Source organism: Podarcis cretensis, assembly GCF_951804945.1.
Source record: "Podarcis cretensis genome assembly, chromosome: 11".
NCBI lineage: Eukaryota > Metazoa > Chordata > Lepidosauria > Squamata > Lacertidae > Podarcis > Podarcis cretensis.
The window spans coordinates 50,728,637-50,752,582 of NC_137180.1; the positions used below are offsets into that span (position 1 = coordinate 50,728,637).

General features: G+C 46.5%; 1 protein-coding gene across 3 annotated transcripts; it reads left to right on the forward strand.

The window, feature by feature from the left end:
- Positions 1 to 10,625: 10,625 nt before the first annotated feature.
- Positions 10,626 to 23,375, forward strand: RAX (retina and anterior neural fold homeobox). Of its 3 annotated transcripts, none has more exons than XM_079995191.1 (3): positions 10,626 to 11,444; positions 15,146 to 15,387; positions 22,680 to 23,375. In XM_079995191.1, the coding sequence occupies exons 1-3, from the start codon at positions 11,147 to 11,149 to the stop codon at positions 23,130 to 23,132; spliced, it is 993 nt and encodes a 330-aa protein (XP_079851317.1). In that variant the 5' UTR covers positions 10,626 to 11,146; the 3' UTR covers positions 23,133 to 23,375. The 3 variants fall into 3 exon arrangements, with proteins under 3 accessions (XP_079851317.1, XP_079851318.1, XP_079851319.1); XM_079995192.1 differs by having other exon boundaries at positions 15,146 to 15,375; XM_079995193.1 differs by having other exon boundaries at positions 15,170 to 15,387.
- Positions 23,376 to 23,946: the final 571 nt, after the last annotated feature.

Below are 23,946 nucleotides of genomic sequence, written 5' to 3' on the forward strand. Positions count from 1 at the left end.
AGGGCAGTTGGAGAAGCTTTTTCCAGAGGGCCACATTCCTTGCAAGGCAATCTTCTAGGGGCCAGCATGCCAATGCTGGGTGGGTCTGACGAGAGTTGTCTCCTTGAAGACTTGGAGGGCACCAGGAGAAGTGCCAACTTGAATGAAATATTGCAGGTGAGCCCTGCTTTGCATAATCGATCACATGACACAGTGCAAGCACACCACTGGAATGGCAATGCCCATCAACTTTGCAGGGACTCAGCCCCTTCAAATATTTTATTGCGGGGGCCAAAGCCCCCATGGGCACTGGGAATTGGCTCCTGGGGGCACCAGGTTGGCAAAGGCTGTCCTATTGTCTTAGGTCATCTTGAACATAAGAGAGTGCATTATGCCCAGTGAAGGGTGGTCTATTGGGGCCAATAGCAATGCCAACCTTAATCTGCCCTCAGGTAGACCCCACCTGCCTGCAACCAGCCGAGGGACTGCCACTGCCTGCAACCTTCCTCCTCCTTAGTCCCAGGAAAATTGAACTGGATACCTTCTACATGCAAAACAGGCACACCTCCGTAGAGTAGGAGACTCTTAATCTCAGGATCGAGGGTTTGAATCCCGCATAGGTGAAAGATTCCCGCACTACAGGGGTTGAGCTAAATGAGCCACGTGACCCCTTCCAACTGTACAATTCTATTATTCCTGTTCAACAGCTGTTCGACAGTGGAATTTGCTGCCAAGGAGTGTGGTGGAGTCTCCTTCTTTGGAGGTCTTTAAGCAGAGGCTTGACAACCATATGTCAGGAGTGCTCTGATGGTGTTTCCTGCTTGGCAGGGGGTTGGACTCGATGGCCCTTGTGGTCTCTTCCAACTCTATGATTCTATGATTCTATGATTCTATGATTCCTATGACATCAGGGATGGGCAATTTGTAATATTATAAGGTTCCATGTTCCATCGCCATTGGCTATCGACCACAGGTTCCACATCCTTACCCCAAATAACCAGGGGTGGCCCAGCCCATTTTGCCAGCTGCTGCCAATGTCTTGCTTACCAGGGTTGTGCAGCTGCTGCGGTGGCAGGGTTGTGGGGGCACCTGCAGGAGTGCCACCTCATGATGGGTACTCCCATCAATTGTATCGGCATGTAATGAGATGCACACAATAGTCCACTCTACACGGTTTCTCTTTTTTATCATCATTTCTTCCTTGTACTCTTATTGCACTGGTTTGCTGATGTCCTACAAAATACCAACAAGTACCTTGCAAAATAAAACAAACAAGAATCTGAAGGATACTTGGGTTGGGCATAGTTCTAAACACTTCAGAGCTGTTCTAAACTCTGCAAACTAGATTCAAAAGTCTACACGTTCCTACACCTTTAAGGAGAGTGATTAATTCAACAAGCATCATTTTTGTGACTCACCAACAAGCTACCATTGCTAATATTCCCTCCTCTATACAACTACTAAAGGGCAGAACCCTGTCTTCTTTTTCACCCTGCTATAAACCCTTAATTACTTTTCCTTTATTGAGAAATATTAAAGTTCTGTTTATGAGAAGGAGAGAATCAATATGCCAAAGCAGACTCAGAATGATTCTTTACAGACACAGAATTATTCTTAGCTCTGGTCTGAGACGATTGCTCTATATTCCTTTAAACACACACACACACACACACACACACACACACATATACAGACTTCGACTGCAAGCTGGCCATTGGTGATGGATCTCCAACCTTTTGCATTACGGTACTTTACTGAGCAAAGTACCTTATCTAAAAACAAGGCACTAAACAAACCTAAAGCTCTTGACCTTTGAATTAAAATGTGACAGGAACATCTTGAAAATCTTATTGAAAGCATCTGGTGGTTTAGAGGAGCTAATTAAATTCGTCAGCACATATAGGATCAGCATTTTCCTGGTTTAAGGGGTCAAAGGAGAAAGTACAATCAGAATTACCAAACAAGTGGTTAATGAGATTCCATCAAATTTAAGGCTGATAGGAGTTAACAGGTTTGAAATATAATTATAGGCACCATTGCGAGAGGAGAGGAGAGGGAGAGAGAGAGGGAGGGAGTGCTGTTGTCCAGTATATCATCATCAATATATCCACAGGATCACTACAACTCCCATCATCCGTGACCACTGGTCATGCTGGCTAGGAATGATGGGAGTTGTAGTCCAACAACATCTGGGGACCCACAGGTTGAGAAACACTAAACCATGTTGCTCCATCATAATGAAACTCATCAAGTCATATTTTATCTATATAGCCCCACTCCTTACTGATGAAGATGTGCTAAACAGGACATCATCGTTTTTATGGAAGGCACTCTTCCTCCAAATACTATGTGATCGACTGAAATTCAACCGGCACAACTCCCCGCCCTTATGGAGAATGTGCTAATGAAGACAAGGACCTCACATTCCTATCTCTGCTCAGACAAGGAACTCAGTGAGTGACACGTCCACGGCCCAAGCATGGGCATGGTCATCGGCGTGCATTGGGGGCCACGTCATAAAAGTCACTGCAAAACAGTCAAGAGCCAGCTTAGTAGAAATCAAACAGGAGCTGCTTCTGTGCCTTTAACAGCTGACTTTACCCAGAATTCCAGAAAACCCAGTAAAGTGTTTCTTGACGTGGAATTGAAGCTATGGCAGAGATAGACAAACTCAGCCCTCCAGATGTTTTGAGACTGCAATTCCCATCATCCCTGACCACTGGTCCTGTTAGCTAGGGATGATGGGAGTTGTAGTCCCAAAACATCTGGAGGGCCGAGTTTGCCTCTGCCTTAGCTATGGGGAAACCTTCCCCTACTCGAGTAATGCATGTCAAGCTGCTTTTTAAGGCTACACAGCTACAATGGCCAGCTATAAAATTGGCAAGCCCATTTTTGTTTCTCTCAGAGTCTCCCTTATTTATTTTGGAGGTGTGTTTTAAAAATAAAGTTTACAAAGTAGAACGCTGCCTGCAAATGCAAAAGACTAAAGCCAAGGTTGCAATGCATTTTTATTAAGGTTTGGTATTCGTAGTGTATGAGAGAAGTGATATAGATGTACATTTTGAAGTGTTGGATCCCCCATATCCACTCCCTTAGATAGGGTCCAAAATTTTAGATATTTTGTTCCTCTACAAACACACATACACACACTCACAAAAGCTGAAGAGCAGCAGTGCATAGCATCCAGAAGAGTCTGTGCTGGCCTAGCCCCCATTTGCCCCCCTGAAAAATGCCATGATGCCATGGCTTTTATTGCACACATTGAGATGCAATATGTGCACATGGGTGTATCTCTGCCAGGGATGGCGACCGTATCAAAGGAAGCAAGCAGAGAGAAGAAGAAGAGGAGGAGGAGGAGGAGGAGGAGGAGGAGGAGGAGGAGAAGAAGAAGAAGAAGGGGAAGGTGGTCTTACTGGTGTTCCATCACATGGGAGCTGCCGGCTGCCGCCGCCAAAGGAACAACAACACAACCCCGGATTTTCATTCTTCTTACCGCTAATAGGATCGCTGGAGCTCAGAGCCGTCATCCCATCAAGATAAACGTCTCGGGTGCCCACTTTTAAGCAATCTGAATTCAATTAGGCTAATTGGAAAACAAGTAAAGAAGGATTGCATTAATGTAGCTTTACTGTGTGAAACTCAAAAACCTCATGGGAGAAATGAGGGGGGTGGGGAGATTTGACAAATAAGTTGTGGTGGTTCGTTCATGAAAGACAGAGGTTGGCTTGGCAGCCTCACACTCTTCCTCCTTTCTGGGCTCCTGTGCATTCATTAACACTGGGTGTCCTCTCACAGTGGTGGCTGGTAAAATAGGGTTTGGTGGAGAAGCCAAGGAGGTCTCTTTCTTCTGGTCAATTTCTTCTGGTCTGCTTCCAATTGTCATCCCTTGCATAGATGCCGTAAACACCTAAGTAAAAGCATGGAAAAGGCTCTGCCCCACTTTGCCCTGTATACTAGCCCTCCTAGCTCCCTCCTCATCTCTTTTGAGCTTCATCCCTGGTCCTGAATGGGGCAACTGTGCCTCTGAAGGACCAGGTGCGCAGCCTGGGAGTCATTTTTGTCCATGGAGGCGCAGGTCAGTTCTGTGTCCAGGGCTCCATCTGGTACATTGGCTGCACGCTGTCTCACCAGAGTGGTACATGCTCTGGTTATCACCCGCTTGGACTACTGCAATGCGCTCTACATGGAACTGCCCTTGAGGGTGACTCAGAAACGACAACTAATCCAGAATGTGGCATCTGGATTGGTGATTGGGAAATGCCTCTGAGACCATATAACACATTGGCTTCCAGTACATTTCCAAACTCAGTTGAAAGTGTTAGTGCTGACCTTTGAAGCACTAAATGGCTTTGATCCTTTATACCTGAAGGAGCATCTCCACCTCCATCATTCTGGCAGTTCCCTCATTGTGAGAAGTGAGGTTACAGAGAACCAGGCAGAGAGCCTTCTTGGTGGTAATGCCCGCCCTGTGGAACACCCTCCCATCAGATGTCAAGGAAATAAACAGCTTTATGACTTTTAGAAGACTTCTGAAGGCAGCCTTGCATCAGGAAATTTTTAATGTGTGATGTTTTATTGTGGTTTTAGATTTTACTGGAAGTTCCTCAGAGTGGCAGGGGCAATCCAGTCAGATGGGGGGCATATAAGTATTATTATTATTCATCCCAAAGTGACTTCAGGCTCTAGTTTGGGTTTTCTTTTTTAATGTTTATTGATATTTTAGTGGTTTTGGTACGAAATTACACAAACAGAAAATGATAACCATAGAGATAAAAAGGTAAAGGTAAAGGTACCCCTGCCCGTACGGGCCAGTCTTGACAGACTCTGGGGTTGTGCGCCCATCTCACTTAAGAGGCCAGGGGCCAGCGCTGTCCGGAGACACTTCCGGGTCACGTGGCCAGCGTGACATCACTGCTCTGGCGAGCCAGAGCCGCACACGGAAACGCCGTTTACCTTCCCGCTGGTAAGCGGTCCCTATTTATCTACTTGCACCTGGAGGTGCTTTCGAACTGCTAGGTTGGCAGGCGCTGGGACCGAGCAGCGGGAGCGCACCCCGCCGCAGGGATTCGAACCGCCGACCATACAGTTCATTAAACTCACGTTCAACCCTGCTATCTGCATACAGTGGTATCTCGGGTTACATACGCTTCAGGTTACAGACTCCACTAACCCAGAAATATTACCTTGGGTTAAGAACTTTGCTTCAGGGTGAGAACAAAAATCGTGCTCCGGTGGCGCGGCGGCAGTGGGAGGCCCCATTAGCTAAAGTTAAGGTTAGCTAAAGGTTAATAACAGTTTCAGGTTAAGAATGGACCTCCGGAACGAATTAAGTTCTTAACCCGAGGTACCACAGCAAAGGAAGGTAATGTGTGTGTCTCCTCCATCCTATTTTGCACCCCGTCCTCCATTTTATATTTAAGCAGCGCAGGCAGGTTCACAGCCTCTCCATCAGCATTAGTGTGGCCCTCAATCTGCCAGAATGACTGTTAGCCATTCTTGCCAATGGAACTTCTCTCTCCAGTAGTATATCTGGGACAAAGAACAAGGAAAGGCTCCTGCATTCAAAATAAGCTTTCCACTGGCATCTGCCTGGCCAAACAGAATAATGGACAATTAGATGGACCTAGATGGTCTGATGCAGCACAGCTCCTTTGGCTGTTGCTGGTGGCAGGCAGCTAGGCAGACCAACCTGCAACCCAGACCAGAGAGGCAGGGCAAACCACGATTGGCTGTGTTTCTTCTAAGCTTTTGCATGCATGCTGCTAAGGGGCTTATAGTCTTTTGTTTCCCCAGAGTTAATTCTTTTTACCCGTTGCCCTGCACTCCCTAATGCTGCCAGGCAAGGTTACCTTTTATTGAGCCCATTTTGTGTGTGTGTGATGGCAAAACAGAAGGGAACTGGGTGAAAGAGGAAGGAGACAAGTTAGCAGCATCGCGGAGGCAGCAGAGAACACACTCAAAGCAGTCAGCAGGGGAGTGATTGTGCCACTTAAAATTGCATGTGTCTTCCCAAGGAACTCTGTTAGTGACAGTGGTGCAAAGTTCCTAATGCCTTGTCATTTGGACTGGGGCGTTTTAACAGGCATTCCACCTGTGCTACTCCCTGAGCATACAAGATAACACCAACTCCCAAAGCCCTAGGCTTCTCCTGACTGGAGTTAAGGTGCCACAGTGAAAAAGGCCCTGTCTCACTTAGGTGGCAACTGGTGAGAAATACCTGCTCCTGGTCAGTGTAGACATGGCTAGTTGAACAAATAGTCAGTACAGTGGACGCTCAGGTTGCAAATGTGATCCGTGCGGGAGGCAGGTTCGCAACCCGCAGCGTTGCATCTCGCATGCGTGGGTCACGATTTGGCACTTCTGCGCATGCGCAAAGCGCGATTTAGCGTTCATGCGCATGCACGAGCACCGAAACCCGGAATTAACCCGTTCCGGTACTTCCGGGTTCGGAGCAACCCGAAATCGTACAACCTGAAGTGTCTGTAACCCGAGGTATGACTGTGTAATGTATGATGTTTTAAAACTTATACCTTGTTATAAAATTGTACATTGTATAATGACGCTTCATTTGTTCATCCTTTGAAGAACCATCTTTGATGGCAAATAACCCATTCCCCACACACTTTTCCAAATGTGTGTTTAATGTAACATGTAGCAGCCATCTGAGGAGGGAGAAAGGTTGTTTTCTGCTGCTCCAGAGAAGCGGACATGGAGCAATGGTTCCAAACTACAAGAAAGAAGATTCCACCTAAACATTAGGAAGAACTTCCTGACAGTAAGAGCTGTTCGACAGTGGAATTTGCTGCCCAGGAGTGTGGTGGAGTCTCCTTCTTTGGAGGTCTTTAAGCAGAGGCTTGACAACCATATGTCAGGAGTGCTCTGATGGTGTTTCCTGCTTGGCAGGGGGTTGGACTCGATGGCCCTTGTGGTCTCTTCCAACTCTATGATTCTATGATTCTATGATTCTATGATCTGTAATGGCTTCTTCACATGTAGGATCCATCAAGGGATGAGCCCAGAGCGAAACAGGTGTGTAGTTGAGTCCTTATGCAGAGCTTCTTCTTCTTGTGTTGTTCTCAAAGGAAAACATAGGAAGCCACCTTAAACCAAACCAGAGCTGCCATTATTTTTTCAGCAGCTTCAGAACTCAGCAACTCAAAGAACCTGGTCTGGCTCCTGCCTGAAGCTGTTTGTTCTGGGTGCTGCAAGCTCAATCCAGGCTGCTACGTTTCCTTAAGACACTGTGCAAGATGATAAAATGATACAGTGGCTCTCGGTCCAGTATATCTGAAGGAGCATCTCCACCCCTATCATTCTGCCCGGACACTGAGGTCCAGTGTCGAGGGCCTTCTGGTGGTTCCCTCACCGCAAGAAACCAAGTTACAGGGAACCAGGCAGAGGGCCTTCTTGGTAGTGGCACCTGCCCTGTGGAACGTCCTCCCACCAGATGTCAAAGAGAAAAACAACTACCAGACTTTTAGAAGACATCTGAAGGCAGCCCTGTTTAGGGAAGCTTTTAATGTTTAATAGATTATTGTATTTTAATATTATGTTGGAAGCCGCCCAGAGTGGCTAGGGAAACCCAGCCAGATGGGTGGGGTATAAATAAATTATCATCATCATCATCATCATCATCAGTGAGGTACCAGCAAGTTCTGGGCATTGCAGTTTCACAGGGCAGCGGATGGCCTCTGGAACAACAGCCTACCAATGTGCTGATCAGTTGTTACAACAGGAAGACACTGCCCAAATAACACACACAGAGAGAAAGAGAGACCCTGCATCTTACCACTCCAAGTACCTCCACTGCTTATCTTCAAAATACTTTTCCTCCTTAGAAGCCCACTTTCCCCTAAAGCCTATTTAAAGATCTCAGTCTCCAGTCTCAAAACGGAGTGGAAACGGAAGTATGTGTTTGCCTACGTCTGTCCCTTAATCCCTATGCTTCACCCACTCTCAACTTCATTTTTAAGTAGCCAAGTGGGACAGGGGGCAGCTGCCCCCCCCAGATCCACAAATATTGTCGAAAAGCATTGAAAGTACTCAGTTATCTGAGTTTCTGCCCCCCCCCCGCCCCCAGCAGAAGCCTGCCACCCGCAATGTCCTATTTACGGGGTATTTTCTACCCGTGATTTCCCCAACAAAGCTCAACAATTTTGATTTCCTGAAAAAGCTGCCACCTTCCTAACAAAAATCCTGGCGATGCCCATGTTTCTAAGCTCCTCAATCCCCACCTCAGAGGCAAAATTTAGACTGTAGACTCCTCAGGGCAGGGAGCTGTCTGTGCTTTTAACATTTGTTTACAGATTGAGCTGCAGTATTGAAGGGTGGTACTATGACTACTACTAGTAGTAGTAGTAGCAGCAGCAGCAGCAGCAGAAAGTGGCTTCAAAACTAACATCGGCCAGATTCTTTAAGTGTCTCTTTCTTTTAAGATTTGCTCTTCCCCTTGTTCCACACGTTGATTCCCCGCCAAAAAAGTAAAATCTAAATTCATCCCCATATGTTGATATTCAAACACATACCTTCGCACAATCTAACATCTTTCTGAAGCTGCTGCATATCTTTGTTTTCGTGAACAGATCCTTCGAAACATAACAGTTTGCATTTGTTATATTAATATGTGATAAATAAATTGTGGGTTTATCTGCTTATTTATTCCAGTTGTGCGATTTTATTTTATTACTTTATCCCGTGTGTGTGTGTGTGTGTGTGTGTGGTGTATTCTTATTGTCCTTGTTATTTGTTCTCTGTTTTCTACCTGCAACGAAGTTTCTGCGACCAGATGCTTGATTTGCAACGATTTTGTATTTTGGAAATACTGAGTAAAGAGAATAGGAATGATTCAGTCTGAAGGAAACTGAAGGAATCGACTCAGATCGGTGTTGGCAGCCCTTATCCTTAATTTCAACCAAAAGCACACACTTGTGAGTTTAAGCCTAACAATAACGACAACAAAAGGTCAGGAAATGGACCATCAGTAATAAAGGCGTGCGTGATTCTGAGCATGTGCAGAGTGCCTTTCCCCTCCCAGCTGATAAATCCCAACGGAGTCAGCGGCTGTGGCTGCCTTCTTTATTCCACACTCGTTGTAAGAGCGGATTGACTCCGTTCAAATGGTATTTCTGCGTCTGGAATCCTGGCATTCAGACTCACCGACGGCAGCGCCCACCGCACAAACAGCTCCGTTTGCAGAATTTTTTTTTTAAAGCACATCGGATCAGCGCTAGAAATGTAGGGCCAGAAACGGGACAGAACAACACAAAATCCAGCTGGTTGGGCAGTCGCAAGAAAATAAGTTTATTTTATTTATTCAAAGCCGGGAAGGAAAAACAAGGAGTGGTTAATAGGCGCGGCAGATCGATTAATGCCTTAACTGCGGATTAAGCGGTTACGTTTTAAATAGGATTTTAAGCGGAGTTTCCTCCCCGGAACGATATCATATCCCTGAGCCCTCTCTGCATAACGTCTTTCAATCCCGCGCTGGGAACGAGGTCCTTGCAAAAAAGAACAAGCGGTTCCTCGTCCTTTAGACGAGGAGCCAAAAACACTCCGTCGAAGCCAACGGGGTGAAATCGAATTAAAACCTCACAGTCCTGACCTGGACGGCTCCTTAAATCGCTGTCTTCGTCCGATAGCCCTTCCTGTGACTTGCCCAATTTATTTCAATTAACTAATTTTGATTGCCTTTAATTAATTAACAGTCTGCGAGGGTAGGGAGAGAGAAACCAGTGAAACCATCGGGCGCCTTTCTCACAAAACGACCTCCATCCTTTCGTTAAACTCCCCGGATCTCAAGGGTGGGCTTTTTGGAAAGACTTTCAAGATTAGAAAGAAGCTGCGCCTCTTCCACGATTCCTCCTCCCCCCGCCGCACATTCAGATCCTAATCTGACAAGACTCTCAGACTAGATCCCTAGGCCCCTAGATAGCTCCTCCTTTGACAAAGAAATCCTCTTGTTCCCGTTCGCAGGAGGAGATATTCTAAAAGTGTGTTTGTGGAACAGGGCATAGTCAGCGTGGCTAGTAGCCTTCGCTGCTCCTCTCCGTGAATTTGTCCCTCTTTTAAAACCCACTTATTTTTAAGACGTGCGTGGGCTCCCAAATGCCTCCTGGAAACTTTGCTGTGCTCCTTCCTCCCTCTGCAACCGCCTGGTCCTTCTGAAACAAGTTTTCTGCCCCTTTTAAAAGCAAAAATAAAACCTCTTTTCCTTTTTTTAAAATAATAACTTTTATTAAAATTTTCCTTTTACAAATTCGCCATCTCAAACATTATTCACAAATTTCAACTTTTTGGACTTCCACCAGCTTCTCCACCAGTCATCCATATTTTCCATTTTTACGCATTCTCTATATTTAATATTGTCATTTAATATTATCCTTTCAATTCTATTCAGTAAAACCTCTTTTCCTTGCCCGTCGGAAGTTGAGACCTCCCCGAAACCCTAGCAAAAAAAGAAAACAAAACCGCGTCCACTCCTCAGCCTCCCTCGACGGCGACCGTTTCTCTCTGGCTGCTTCCTCCCCGCTGGCCGCCCTTCCCGTCGAGGGGAGGAGCCTGAGGCGAAGGAGAGCCCCCACCCCCGTTAATTCAGGTGCCTCCGGCCCCCAAGTCGCACAAAGCCCCCGGGAGACGGAGCGCACGGGAGCAGGCAAGCAGCAGCGCCCGCGGGACTCCGACGGGACGCACCTCTGCCGCGCCTCTCCCAGGCAGGGCTGGTGGCGTCGCTGCGCGGGCGAGCTCCTTGCTCTGTCCGGAGAAAGGTCACTCCAATCCTGGCCGCTGATCCTCGGCCGTCCGAGGACGACCCGGCCCCGTCAGCTTGGAAGGAGACGGGAAGGGAGGCTGGGGCCGAGAGCCGCTTAGGCTCAGCGAGGACTCGCAAGCCGCCTTTCGCCCGCTGCTGCCCTCTGACACAAGCAGATCCCGACGGGAGTTGGTCGCCTGAGGAGCCTCTCAAATCCTGCCAGCCGTCGGAAGGAGGAGGAGAGGAAGAAGAAAAAGCAGGGTCCCTCCGTCGTGCTCTTGTTGGACGGCTGAGCAAGGAAGGAGCGCGCATGGCATAGGGGAGCCCCCGGGGGTCCTTGGAAGGGGAGGATCGAGGGCTGTCCTCCTCGCCCTCCCCCCTCCCCACACCAGCCCCCTGCCCTGCCGCCAGGAGAGCTCCATGCACCTGCAGCAAGGCTCCCTTCTGAACATGACCGACGGCAGCTTCTCCCTGACTGGGCACTTGGTGAGGAGCCCCAGCGGAGGAGGGAACCCGTCGAGGCTCCACAGCATCGAAGCGATCCTGGGATTTACCAAAGAGGACCCCCTTTTGGGTGCCTTCCAAGCCCACGATGCCAGTGGCGGAGGAAGGCCCATGAAGGAGACAGAGAAGCGCAGCCCCAGAGATTGCTTCTCCAAAATGCCAGCTGAGCAGCCTGGGCAGGGCCAGGAAGGGACCCCGGAAGAACACTTCGGAGGTAAGGCAGGGTGCGAGGGGTGTTTTTTTTGGGGGGGTGTCGGGTGTCAGGTGTCAGGTCATAGTCCCCCACTTACTGGAGGAACCCTGTCCTCCTGTAGCTGCTGGGACCAGTGAAAGTGTGTGGGTCCTTTGCTTAACCCCCACCCCCACCCTTTGGAAGCAAGTTCGAATAACTTCCTCATTATTATTATTTTGGAAAGTACTTAATGATTGATGTCTTATTATGTTTGATGTATTATGTGCTGAAAGCCGCCCAGTGTGGCTGGGCAAACCCAGCCAGATGGGTGGGGTAAAAATAATAAAATTATTATTAAGAGAGGGGCGCATGTTTTAAATGTGCGCCTTTAAAATCAGTTAAGTGTTGGAGGGGATAACTGAAGAAGAAGAGGAGGAAAGCGTTTTAAAGATCAGGCATCTTTGTGAGACGCCACAGACACAATTATGAAGATCAGCCAAGTGTCCTCTAGAAACCCTACTCTTTAAAAATCCCAAATACAGTTAGCTGCCTTACACAGAGTCAGGCCATGGTCCATCTAACTCAGTCTTGTCTACACTGACTGGCAGCCTCTCTCCAGGGCTTCCAAGAGGCATCTCTTCCAGATCTCCCAGCCCTGCCTGCAGATCCCGGGTGACGGTGATGCTTTTCAAAGGAGCAACCTATTGAGTGTGTCTTTGGCTGCTTGAGCAAACAGTGCCATGGGTGTTCTGTAAATTGTACGACTTTAGAAAAGGCACTCTGGCATGCAAGGGAGGAAAGAGAGCATTTCCCAGAGCACAGCATGGCAAATTAAGGCAAGCGCGCTGAAACTGGACACAGTCGCATGTCCCACTGAACTTAGTGAGGCTCCCTGCATGGGCTGTTAATGCCATTACAATGGCATTTTATACTGAAGTACGTAGTTTGCTACCAAAATGACCAAGCTGCGGGAGGCAGTGGAAGACAGGAGTGCCTGGCGTCCTCTGGTCCATGGGGTCGGAAACGACTAAACAACAACGTATGTTGGGGACCAGATTTCCCAGGGAGGGATTCTCACCCTAAACTCATCTTCTTGAAGGCAAGTGCTCAGATTATTTCAGTGGGACTTGCTTCTGCGCTAAGGGAGCTGTTTCCATTTTGGGGGGAATAGCCTTGGAGCTTAGGAGACAGAGAAACATGGTCTTGTCCGGTTCTTCAAGCTTGTTTTCTTATCTCATCTGGGGTTGCCACACTTGCGCGGCTTATTCCCAAATGGATCCATCAAATGGCACGGAACCAATGGACCAATACGCCTATGAGCTGCCCATTTTATCCAGGAGTTCCTCTCTCTGAGGGCTCCCACCTCTGCTCACGTTAGGAAGAGCTTAGTCGGTGTGACCACCCTTAGAACACTGTGTCCCATCCTGATCCCCACACCTCAAGAAGAGTTCCGTAGAGCTGGGAAAGAGTCAGACATGGGGCAAAAGCAAAACGATCACAGAAGCTGGAGCAACTCCCTTTGTGACAAAGAGTTGGGGCATGATGAAGGTGTGCAAAATTGTGCAGCTTATGAAGAAAAGTGGACGCAGAGATGTTTTTCTACTCAGAACTTGGGGACATCCAATGAAGCTAAATCTTGGAACATTGAAAGTTCTTCTTCACTCATGATGGACTATATGGAATTGGCGGAAATGACTGGCAGAATCCGAGACCAGGGAGAAGAGTCGGTGGAAGAAGATTGGAAAAAATTTAAATATTATTTACAGAAATATTGTAAAATTAATGAGCTTTAGAAAAATGGTGGAATGAAGTTATATGGCTTTGGCAGAAATGTTATAAGGAACTAGGTACAGATAGACTGTTAATGTATTAAAGGGAAAAAACAAGATTAGAATATGTTAAGATTAATTACAGGACAGAAAACAGAGGAAGATGGAAAGGAGTTGCTGAAACAGTTAATTGAAGTGGAATACAAAAAGGGAGGCGTGAGGAAGTCAATGAAACAAGTGAATGAAAGATAAGCTTGAAAATATTGGAAGTGTTTTTAATTGTTCTTGTTTTGTTTTGTTAATTCAATCTTTTATGTAGTGTTTTTGTTTCTGTTTTTGTATTGTATTATATTGATCTGTTTAATTCTTTTTCTTTCTTTTTGTAATCTTTAAACTCTTAATAAATATTATTATTTTTTTAAAAAAAGAAAGTTCTTCTTCACTCAGTGCCTAGTTAAGGTTGCACTTCCAAAAGATGCAGCGAAGTCCACCAACTTGCGTGACTTTAAAGGGGACTGGACAAATTTAGGGAGGACAAGGCTACTTGCCTTGTCGGCTATGTTTTTCCTCCACAGTCAGAGATTATATGCCTTTGAATTGCCTGGGAAGCACAAGTGGGGAGAGTGCTGTTTCACTCCTGCCTTACTCGCAAGTTTCTCGTGGGCATCTGGTTGGCTGCGGTGAGAACAGGGTGCTAGACTGGACGAAGTGTAGGTCTCATTGTTTTCTAGTCCCACCAGCACATCAAATTCCAATCGCTTCCCCCAGGCTACATTGGACTTGTGTCATGTGGATCATGCCCCACTTGTGAGCATCTGGCTCAACACCATGGGAAGCAGTGGGAAAGCTGGCTTAGGCGGACTTTGCTCTAAGCCAGCAAGATGCAATCTCAGACCTTTCCAAAGCAGATGAGCGATGGTCCAAAAACAGCCACTGGAGAATGGTTCGGAATGGACTCTGTTTTACCAAGGGAATAGTACAATGCTGGGACGAAGGGGAAGGGAAGCATCAAGTTGTGCAGAGCAGGTGTGTGGATCAGCTTCCATTCATTTAGATTTTGATAGAATATTAATAACTCATAATAATATATAAATGACCAAGACCATGTATCCTTGGCTGGGCACAGAGCTGCTGAGTTCAGCATAATTCTGAGCAGGCATGCACAGGATTGCTCCAGTCCAGATCAGAGCTAATGGACTTCAAAGCAACGAAATCAATGGCAATTTGCATATACGTAATAGGTTTTAGGATCCAGGGCAAGGCTGCAAAAGGCAGAAACAGAAGCAATATCGATGTTGCTTTAAACACTGGATTTTATTTTGAAATAAAGTCAAAACTGAAGGCAACAGAAAGGAGGAACACACAGAAGAATACAGCAAGATCACTAATTAAGTAATGTGATTATATGGTGCTGATTAATAGAAATCTATATTTTCTTTCTTGTAAAACACTTGAAGTCTTTTAAAAGATAAAGGAGATGTATCTATCTATCATCTATATCTATCTATCTATCATCTATCTATCATCTATCTATCATCTATCTATCATCTATATCTATCTATCTATCTATCTATCTATCTATCTATCTATCTATCTATCTATCATCTATCATCTATATCTATATCTATCATCTACATCTATCATCTATCTCTATTAGTTCTCTGTGAAACCAGCTCAAAATGTTAAAACAAATCAAGACAAGAAGTCTGGATTTTTTAAATTTGGAAGCAAATGGTGTTGAAATCAGTGGTATATTTACGTTCACTCAAATGTGCTTAGCATCAGGTAGACATGCTGGTGTGAATCAGCTTGGCTGCCCAATCCTATGCATGCCTACTCAGAAGTAAGTTCTACTGATTTCAGTGGGACTTACTCCCAGGTAAGTGTGTACAAGGTTACAGCCTTAAATCCATGAGCTCTGGCTCCATTTGTTGGTGGGTTGCCTCACCTCTCCTTCTTCTCCCCCCCCCCCAGACCCCTACTGCTCCAAACGCTCAGAGGAGTGCTTGAGTCCAGAGCTGGCCACTTGCAACAACAGCGACGGCAAACTGTCTGATGAAGACCAGCCCAAGAAGAAACACCGGAGGAACCGGACAACCTTCACCACCTACCAGCTGCACGAACTTGAGCGAGCCTTCGAGAAATCCCACTATCCTGATGTCTATAGCCGAGAGGAACTGGCTATGAAGGTCAACCTACCTGAAGTGAGAGTCCAGGTAAAATAGCAGGTGGTCTTCTCTTCCTCCTCTCCTTCTCCATCTAGCCACATGGTGAAATCTTGGACAGTTAATCCTCAGGTTCTCATCTTCATTAGAAGACCTCAGTCAAAAGCAGCCTTTCCTGCTAATCCAGTAAAAGTCTCCCCCACCCTGGATATAATTTCAGACTTTGCATACGTAGTAAAGGATTTTCCTTAATCTGCCTTTTTTTAACACTCCAGACCGCAATCTCTCTCTAATTATGAGTGTTTAGTTTCAGATACTCTGGCTAAGAATCCTCCTAATCATGCAGTGTCCAGCACAGGAGAAAGGTGTTGGTTGGTTTGTCGTCGTTTTGGTAGATTGTGCAATTTAAAATATCATTTACATTGATGTATGTGTTTTTAAACTTATTGGAAGTTCCTTATTTATTTATTTATTTATTTATTTATAGGGTACCATAGATTTTGGGGTAAGAGAGGGGGAACAGAAAAGGAAAGGAGAAACTATAGTAGTAGTAGTAGTAGTAATAATAATAATAATAATAATAATAATAATAATAATAATAATAAGCACCTTAGGTTAGTTTCAGTTTCCCAAGCATGTGACAATCAGGATTAATTTTCAAATTATTTGAATGCTTCAGAAATAGCATGTGCAATTGGCACCTCTTTCCATGTTCTTCCTGCTACAACCCTTTGCATGAAACTTAGAGATTCGTTAAACAAGAACCAGCTTTCCTGCAATGTTTGAGTGAATCCCAAAGTCAATAGTGGTGATCTGTTGTGGAACAGACCCCCTGAAAAAGATAACGATGGTTACCCAGACCTTGTTGCTGGTTGCAAAGGGGTCCCCATAACAGTTCAAGCTTCAGGACCCCCCAAAATGTAGGTTCACCACTGGCCTGCAATATAGAATAATAATATGTCATTTGAAATACAGCCTGTGTAATCGGCACCTTAGCATCTAGCAATGCCCACAGAGAGGCAGGCTTTTCAAGTTCTTTTTGTTCATTTTCTTGCTTCCAAATTTGAATTTATTGCTCCATGTAGCCTCTAGCAGCACTGCAAAACTGAGAGCAGGGTTTCTTTTATTACCTGCTTCCCCTTTTCGGTGATAAGCTGTGGATGGGAGTGCAGGATTGCTTCCCATTTAAAGTCACACATCCCTTTAAATTTCCCAATGCAGCTCACTTGGTCCCCAGTCCTGGTTTGTCCCACTACTTCACCTGCTGAACAGCACACCTGGACAGTGCTGGATTACCAAACAGGCACAGTAGGCACCGGTCCGTCGGCCCCGCAACTTTTAAGGGCCCTGTGACAAACAGATCAAAACAACATTGATTTGATCTTGAAAGAAAATTGGAACCAAGCTTTCTTAGTTGAATGTTATCATACTAGAGCAGGAGACCCCGAGATTTCAACTGCCTCAGGGTTTAATCCAGCACTGCACCTGGAAACCTGCTTGCTACAGCAGCTAAGGAAGGGGGAAGGCAACAGAACTGGGAAGCTAGCAGGTGAGAAGGCCCACAGCTGCCTCCTTTCCCGTTTCACGATAAACTTAAAGGCATGCGCCCAGTGTCCGGGCGAAGAGGTGGCCGTGCTTCATCAGGGCTTTGGTGTAAACTGAAGCCCATTGGGCCACCCCATTGGCTGAAGTGGAGGTAGAACTGATGTGCACCTTTTGTGCACATGGAGCTACTCACTCTGTCCTGGCTCCAAGACAAAGGGCAGTGCTCCCCTTCCTGATATGTCTAGAAGCCAACTGGACCAGCGGTTGAATTTTCCTGCAACACTGTAGACGAGAGAATGTCCTTCACAGCACATTTCTAAGCAGGAGCCCCATGTTGTGAATCACCCTGAGATCTACAGATAAGAGGTGGTTTACAAATATAATAATAATAATAATAATAATAATAATAATAATAATAATAAATAATAATAATAATAATAATAATAATAATAATAATAATAATAATAATGGGGCACACTTCCAGCAACTCCTGCAGCCACACTGGTGCCCAACATATTGCTCTGCTTTCCTTTGGACCCCATCAGCAAGGCTGAGAGGAAAGCTCTGAATTCTGGGCAGCCCAGAACCTCCATACACACTGCCCAAGCTTGCACCCTGAACAGGCCACTTCAGTGCTGCTAATGCAGCAGTTTGACTTCACCCTTGGAAGCACACTCCATTGTCTCCTGAGACAGATGGATGTCAACAACACTGTGTGTCACACACAGCTCTGCCTTCCAACATCTCATGGTCCTCTCCGCCTCTTAGCATCCAAAAAAGTCACTTCAGTCTACCTAATAGTTGGTTCGGCCCCATCTACGTGCAGTAACACCATGTATGCGTTGTGGTGCCCATAGGACTGTATTCTTCCTTCCTACCCCTCCTTTATTCAACATAGTGCTAAGTGGGGTATGTGTGCATGGAACAAGGTCTGCTTGAGCACTGAGACTTCTAGCCCCACATACTGTTCCGGGTTCCCCCCATCCCAACCCTCTGGAGCAGATTTAGGGAGCATACAAGAGGACACATAACAGCAGAAGAGCAGGATGTCCACTTGTGCAAGCTAGCAGACCTTATTCCGTGCATGCAACCATTGAGTTGAATCCTGTCCCATGTGTCCAACTTTGCAGCCTTTTCTCTGAAGGGCTGTTCAGTCCAAGCTCAGTTTGAAAATCTTTCGGAAGTGGACCAAGAAAGGCCTTGAAGTTGCCCATCAATAGCTAGACAGCTCAGACAGCAGGCTGAGCAGGCACAGGTGACTTCCGCACTGCGGTGAGATGCATTGCATACTTCTATTGAAATTCCAGCAATTATTTCTAAATGTGTATCTATGCATATAAGGGACGCAGGTGGCGCTGTGGGTTAAAGCCTCAGCGCCTAGGGCTTGCCGATCGAAAGGTCGGCGGTTCGAATCCCTGCGGCGGGGTGCGCTCCCGCTGCTCGGTCCCAGCGCCTGCCAACCTAGCAGTTCGAAAGCACCTCCGGGTGCAAGTAGATAAATAGGGACCGCTTACCAGCGGGAAGGTAAACGGCGTTTCTGTGTGCGGCTCTGGCTCGCCAGAGCAGCGATGTCACGCTGGCCACGTGACCTGGAAGTGTCTCCGGACAGCGCTGGCCCCTGGCCTCTTAAGTGAGATGGGCGCACAACCCCAGAGTCTGTCAAGACTGGCCCGTACGGGCAGGGGTACCTTTACCTTTTATCTATGCATATAGAACAGCACGTGCACCTTTTATGTAGATCTTTCCCCCTCTTTTGTGGTGATGCATAAGGAGCTGCTCTGTGGGGCGGGGGGAGAAGGGAGGAGCCCCTTGTCTGCTCCCCCATGTTCTCATTGGCGCAGCCTCCCACATGTTGGGGGCTGAAGTTCTGGAGAAGGGGAGTTTGCTGTACTTGAGCAGACTCCCACCCCACATCCCTGATCTCCCAGAGTTCTAAATCTGGCAGGGTCCTGCGCAAGTTAATGCGGAGCAAAAGCATATATATTTGCAGTGCAGAAACCAGCTAAGCTCTTTACGGTACCCGTGTTTTTTGCTAAATGAATTGCATTGTGAGAGCCTAACTTGTTTAGAGGAGGTTATGAAGGATTGCTGAAGAACTTTGCGGATGAAAGCAAGAGCCCCTTGATACACCCACTTCACAGAAATTGAGGGGAAGTGTCAAGTAGCAATATTTACCTCCTTATCGCATCGAGATCCTATTGTGGGTGGATACATATGGAGATATGTTTTTTCCACCAAGGACTTAAAAGTACGGCACTTAACCTTAGCTGGATCCCACCAGTTGTAGAGTGTGTTGCAAAGAGGTGCGTTCTCATGCATGTGTGAGTCTCCACCTTTGCGGCTTCTCAGAAACGTCAGTTCCCACCGAAAAGAAGAAAGTTGGAGATTTCTCCCCCACCCCACCTGCTTAATTGTAAGTGGGAGGTTTATCGCAGGCTTAATGAAAGCTGAATGATCTGTAATCCCTGGATCACGAAAATGTTTGAGAAGCCTGAAATATTTACTAGTCATCTGTAAAAAGAAGAAGGAAAAAATCTGGGAGGGCTTCCAAAAGTGTGTGTGTTTGGAAAAAGCAGCTTCCAAAAACCAGCACTAATTTTATCCCTTCTAGTGGGTAATGAGAGCAGATTTGGGTTTATGGACTAAGGGGAATTATTTGATGGGGAGCATGAGACAAAATTGCCTGCAGGGGGTTTCTTTTTTAACCCGTCAAGTTTGAATTAACTAAGGGAGCTCAGGGCTTGGTATGGGTTTTAAAGGATTTTGGCCAGCATCTAAACTCAGAAAGTATATGAGAGAGAAGCTCTTTTTCTTTGGGCAATCAAATAGTGCTGGTTGACTTTCAGTGAAAGGCAGTTGGAAGGCAAAATTCTACTATTAAAGCACCCTTGGGATCTCATTTACTTAAATGAAAACAGGGTCCTGCAGCACCTTGTGATTATTTAGGCTTCAAGGCAAATAACTGTGATTTGGCTGTTTACTTATGAGCTAGGCCAGTTTCACAAGTCTCATTTAATACACAGTGGTACCTCTAGTTAAGTACTTAATTCATTCCGGAGGTCCATTCTTACCCTGAAACCGTTCTTAACCTGAAGCACCACTTTAGCTAATGGGGCCTCCCGCTGCCGCCACGCTGCCGGAGCACAATTTATGTTCTCATCCTGAAGCAAAGTTCTTAACCCGAGGTACTATTTCTGGGTTAGCGGAGTCTGTAACCTGAAGTGTCTGTAAATTGAGGTACCACTGTACAAGAGATATATTTTCACATATCTGAAAACTCACGATTGAAAATTGCATGGAATGTGCATTTTCATCTACACCCGACTCTGCGGTGGCCAAGTTTATATATACACTTTGCAAATTTTTAAAATTAATTTTCCAGATTATTACAAATCAAACCAATTTATATTAATTTAATACATTTTCTTAAAATCAAGTTTCCCACTGCTCTTCCAAACATATGATCATCATCATTTCCTCACATAGCCGCATCATTTCTTATTTAGAATCTAGTTTACATCCTTCACTTGCCGTTAAACCATTCTTCCAGCTGGCCACTTTTTTCACCTTACAAACAGCAGCTCGGTTACATCTTATAAATAAACAATCCATTTCACAATATGCATTGTTGTTCCGGACCTGGTGTGCTGGGAGAGTTAATTACTATCCTCCATTGTTCCTCTTTCCGAAGTAACAAACAGAATAACATAGCATCAGGTACACCAGGCATAGGCAAACTTCGCCCTCCAGATGTTTTGGGACTACAACTCCCACCATCCCTAGCTAACAGGACCAGTGGTCAGGGATGATGGGAATTGTAGACCCAAAACATCTGGAGGGCCAGGTTTCCCTGTTCCTGAGCTACACACATCCTTTTCATTAGATAGGGGAGGACAGGAAAAAGGAGACCATTTGAAAACCATAAGAAAGCACAAATCACCTTATACTCCACCTTCTTTCCCAGCCGTTGAAAGGATTCTCAAGCTTCAAAGAAAACATTCGGATACCTTCAAAAAGCCAAGCCCTGTCCTTTTGGCAGCTGACTGATTGCAGCCTATTAGCATATGTCGGTCCAAGAGCACCTCTTGATTAATGCCAAGTGTCCGAATTACGGAGGAACAAACCACAAATCATGCTGGAGATGGAGGATCATCCATGGCAGGGACTCACTCCCAGGTCACACACCCCTCTGCCTTTCAAGTTGGCAGACACGGGCTTGAGCGGCACAGCGGAATGCAGTGAGCTCCCCAGACCCCACTGGGGAACAGAGCCAGGATTTGTGCCTCATAAATTTTGGTTTCCTCTGCCTGAACCTTTTCGCTGCTCACTGAAGGACCCCTCTATTGCAAGGGCTGCCTGGTCCAAGTCCAGGTTAACGAAGCTGCAGGAGGGAGAGCAGGAGGGGCTCATCAACAGTTTAACACCTGCATGGTTGACTGAATCGGCTCACAGCTCACCACATCACAGCTTTTCCTGAGCCGTATCCCTGAGCTGCATTATAGGTAAAGGTAAAGGGACCCCTGACCATTAGGTCCAGTCGTGGCCGACTCTGGGGTTGCGGGGCTCATCTCGCTTTATTGGCCAAGGGAGCCGGCGTACAGCTTCCAGGTCATGTGGCCAGCATGACTAAGCCGCTTCTGGCAAACCAGAGCAGCACACAGAAACACCGTTTACCTTCCTGCCGGAGCAGTACCTATTTATCTACTTGCACTATGACGTGCTTTCGAACTGCTAGGTTGACAGGAGCAGGGACTGAGCAATGGGAGCTCACCCCATCGCAGGGATTCGAACCGCCAACCTTCTGATCGGCAAGTCCTAGGCTCTGTGGTTAGCCCACAGCGCCACCCGCGTCCCTATACTTCCCTATACCCTGCACTAATATTTCTGAAAAGCTGCTGATTGCTTTCCTAAGAGCACTTCTGTATGGTATGCCACTGTCATACTGAAACCCTGCTCACAATTAAATTACAGGGGTTGTAATTTGTTATGGTGAACATCCTATGAGCATTGCAGCTTGCCAGATGAAATGACCCCCTCCTGTCCTCACCCTGTGTCCTCTTCTGGGGTTTTCCCCATCCCCCCCCCCCCCCCGAGCCAAATTCAGGGGGTGAGAGGAAGGAGAGAGAGAAAGCCCCATTGCACAAGCAGAGGTTCTTGTACCAGGTTTGCACTGATGGGACTCCTTGGGTGATTCCTTGCTTATTGTTTCCAAATCTGCATCTATGCCTATAAATTAGCACATGTGGATTTTAGGCTAAATCATGTTTCCTTTGCATTCTCATTTTTTGAATGCATTGTCACTGGCTCAAGGTGGCCAATGTTGAATGTTTGTATGATGTCTTTGTGTGAGGGAGATCAAAAGCAGGAGAAGCTTCCTTGTGTAGAATGTTGTTGTTTAGTCGTTTAGTCGTATCCGACTCTTCATGACCCCCTGGACCAGAGCACGCCAGGCACTCCTATCTTCCACTGCCTCCCGTAGTTTGGTCAAACTCATGCTGGTAGCTTCGAGAACACTGTCCAACCATCTCGTCCTCTGCCATCCCCTTCTCCTTGTGCCCTCCATCTTTCCCAACATCAGGGTCTTTTCCAGGGAGTCTTCTCTTCTCATGAGGTGGCCAAAGTATTGGAGCCTCAGCTGCAGGATCTGTCCTTCCAGTGAGCACTCAGGGCTGATTTCCTTCAGAATGGATCGGTTTGATCTTCTTTTATGTAGAATAGGATGTCTCTATTTTCATCTGAGAAATGTTGGAGGGTACGTGTCTGCTTTGTATTTATGTGGTTTTCCCTTTTCCCTTTAGGTTTGGTTTCAGAACCGGAGAGCCAAGTGGCGTCGTCAAGAGAAGCTGGAGGTGACATCTATGAAGTTGCAGGATTCCCCCATCCTCTCCTTCAACCGCTCACCTCAGCCCTCTGCCATCGGGACCATCGGCAGCAACTTGCCCCTGGACTCATGGCTGAACCCACCCATGCCCAACACCAGCCCCCTGCAGACGTTGCCAGGATTCGTGGCTTCCCCACAGAGCCTCCCCAGCAGCTACACCCCTCCCCCTTTCCTAAACTCTCCCCCCATGGGACACACCTTGCAACCCCTAGGAGCCATGGGGCCTCCACCGCCTTACCAGTGCGGGACAAACTTTGTGGACAAATTCCCGCTGGAAGAGGTGGATCCCCGCAACACCAGTATTGCTGCACTGAGGATGAAGGCAAAGGAGCACATCCAGTCCATTGGGAAACCGTGGCAGACAATATGAGGAGGGAGATCTCTGGCCCGTGTGGTTTGTGAGAAAGGCTCCCCTTGCTCCACCTTTGGAAAGAGGTCTCATCCCTTAGATCTTATGTTCTGGACAGATAAGCAAAGACTATTGCTGTTAAGAGTGCCCCCTCATTCTGTGTTGTAGAAGGGACTTAGCATTAAACAGAAATCGTTCTGCACCTACCTACCTACCTACCGACCAACCCCTTAATCCTCCAATTTAGCCACTGCAATCTTTGTGTGGTTCTAGCTTTGCTTTGATTGTTGTATTTCTTCTTTTTTTAATGATCTAATCATCCAATATCCCTGACTCATTGGCTGGATTACAGTAGAGGTGACGAAGAAGCAGGAAAATGTTGTATCCTTCCTAGGGACGTTTTGTAACATTAAAGCACACATATTTTCAGACAGGACGCTGGGGTTGTTAATTCTGTATCTATTACTTATGGTTTGTTAATTCTAAATCTGTTCACTGTGGTTTGCAGCAGCCCTCTGGACCATCAAGGTTTGGTTTTAGTAACCCAAGTCAGTAAGCAGATCATCACATATTATTATTCATTCCATTTCTATACTGTTTTATATTTAAAGGGGGGACGGACTCAAAGCGTTTTACAACACACTAAAACACCAAATAAAACCATGCAGGAGAAAACGTGACTGAATAAAGTCAAATATAAAGTATACACCCAAAGCAACATTAAGGTAAAGGTAAAGGTACCCCTGCCCATACGGGCCAGTCTTGACAGACTCTGGGGTTGTGCGCCCATCTCACTTAAGAGGCCGAGGGCCAGCGCTGTCCGGAGACACTTCCG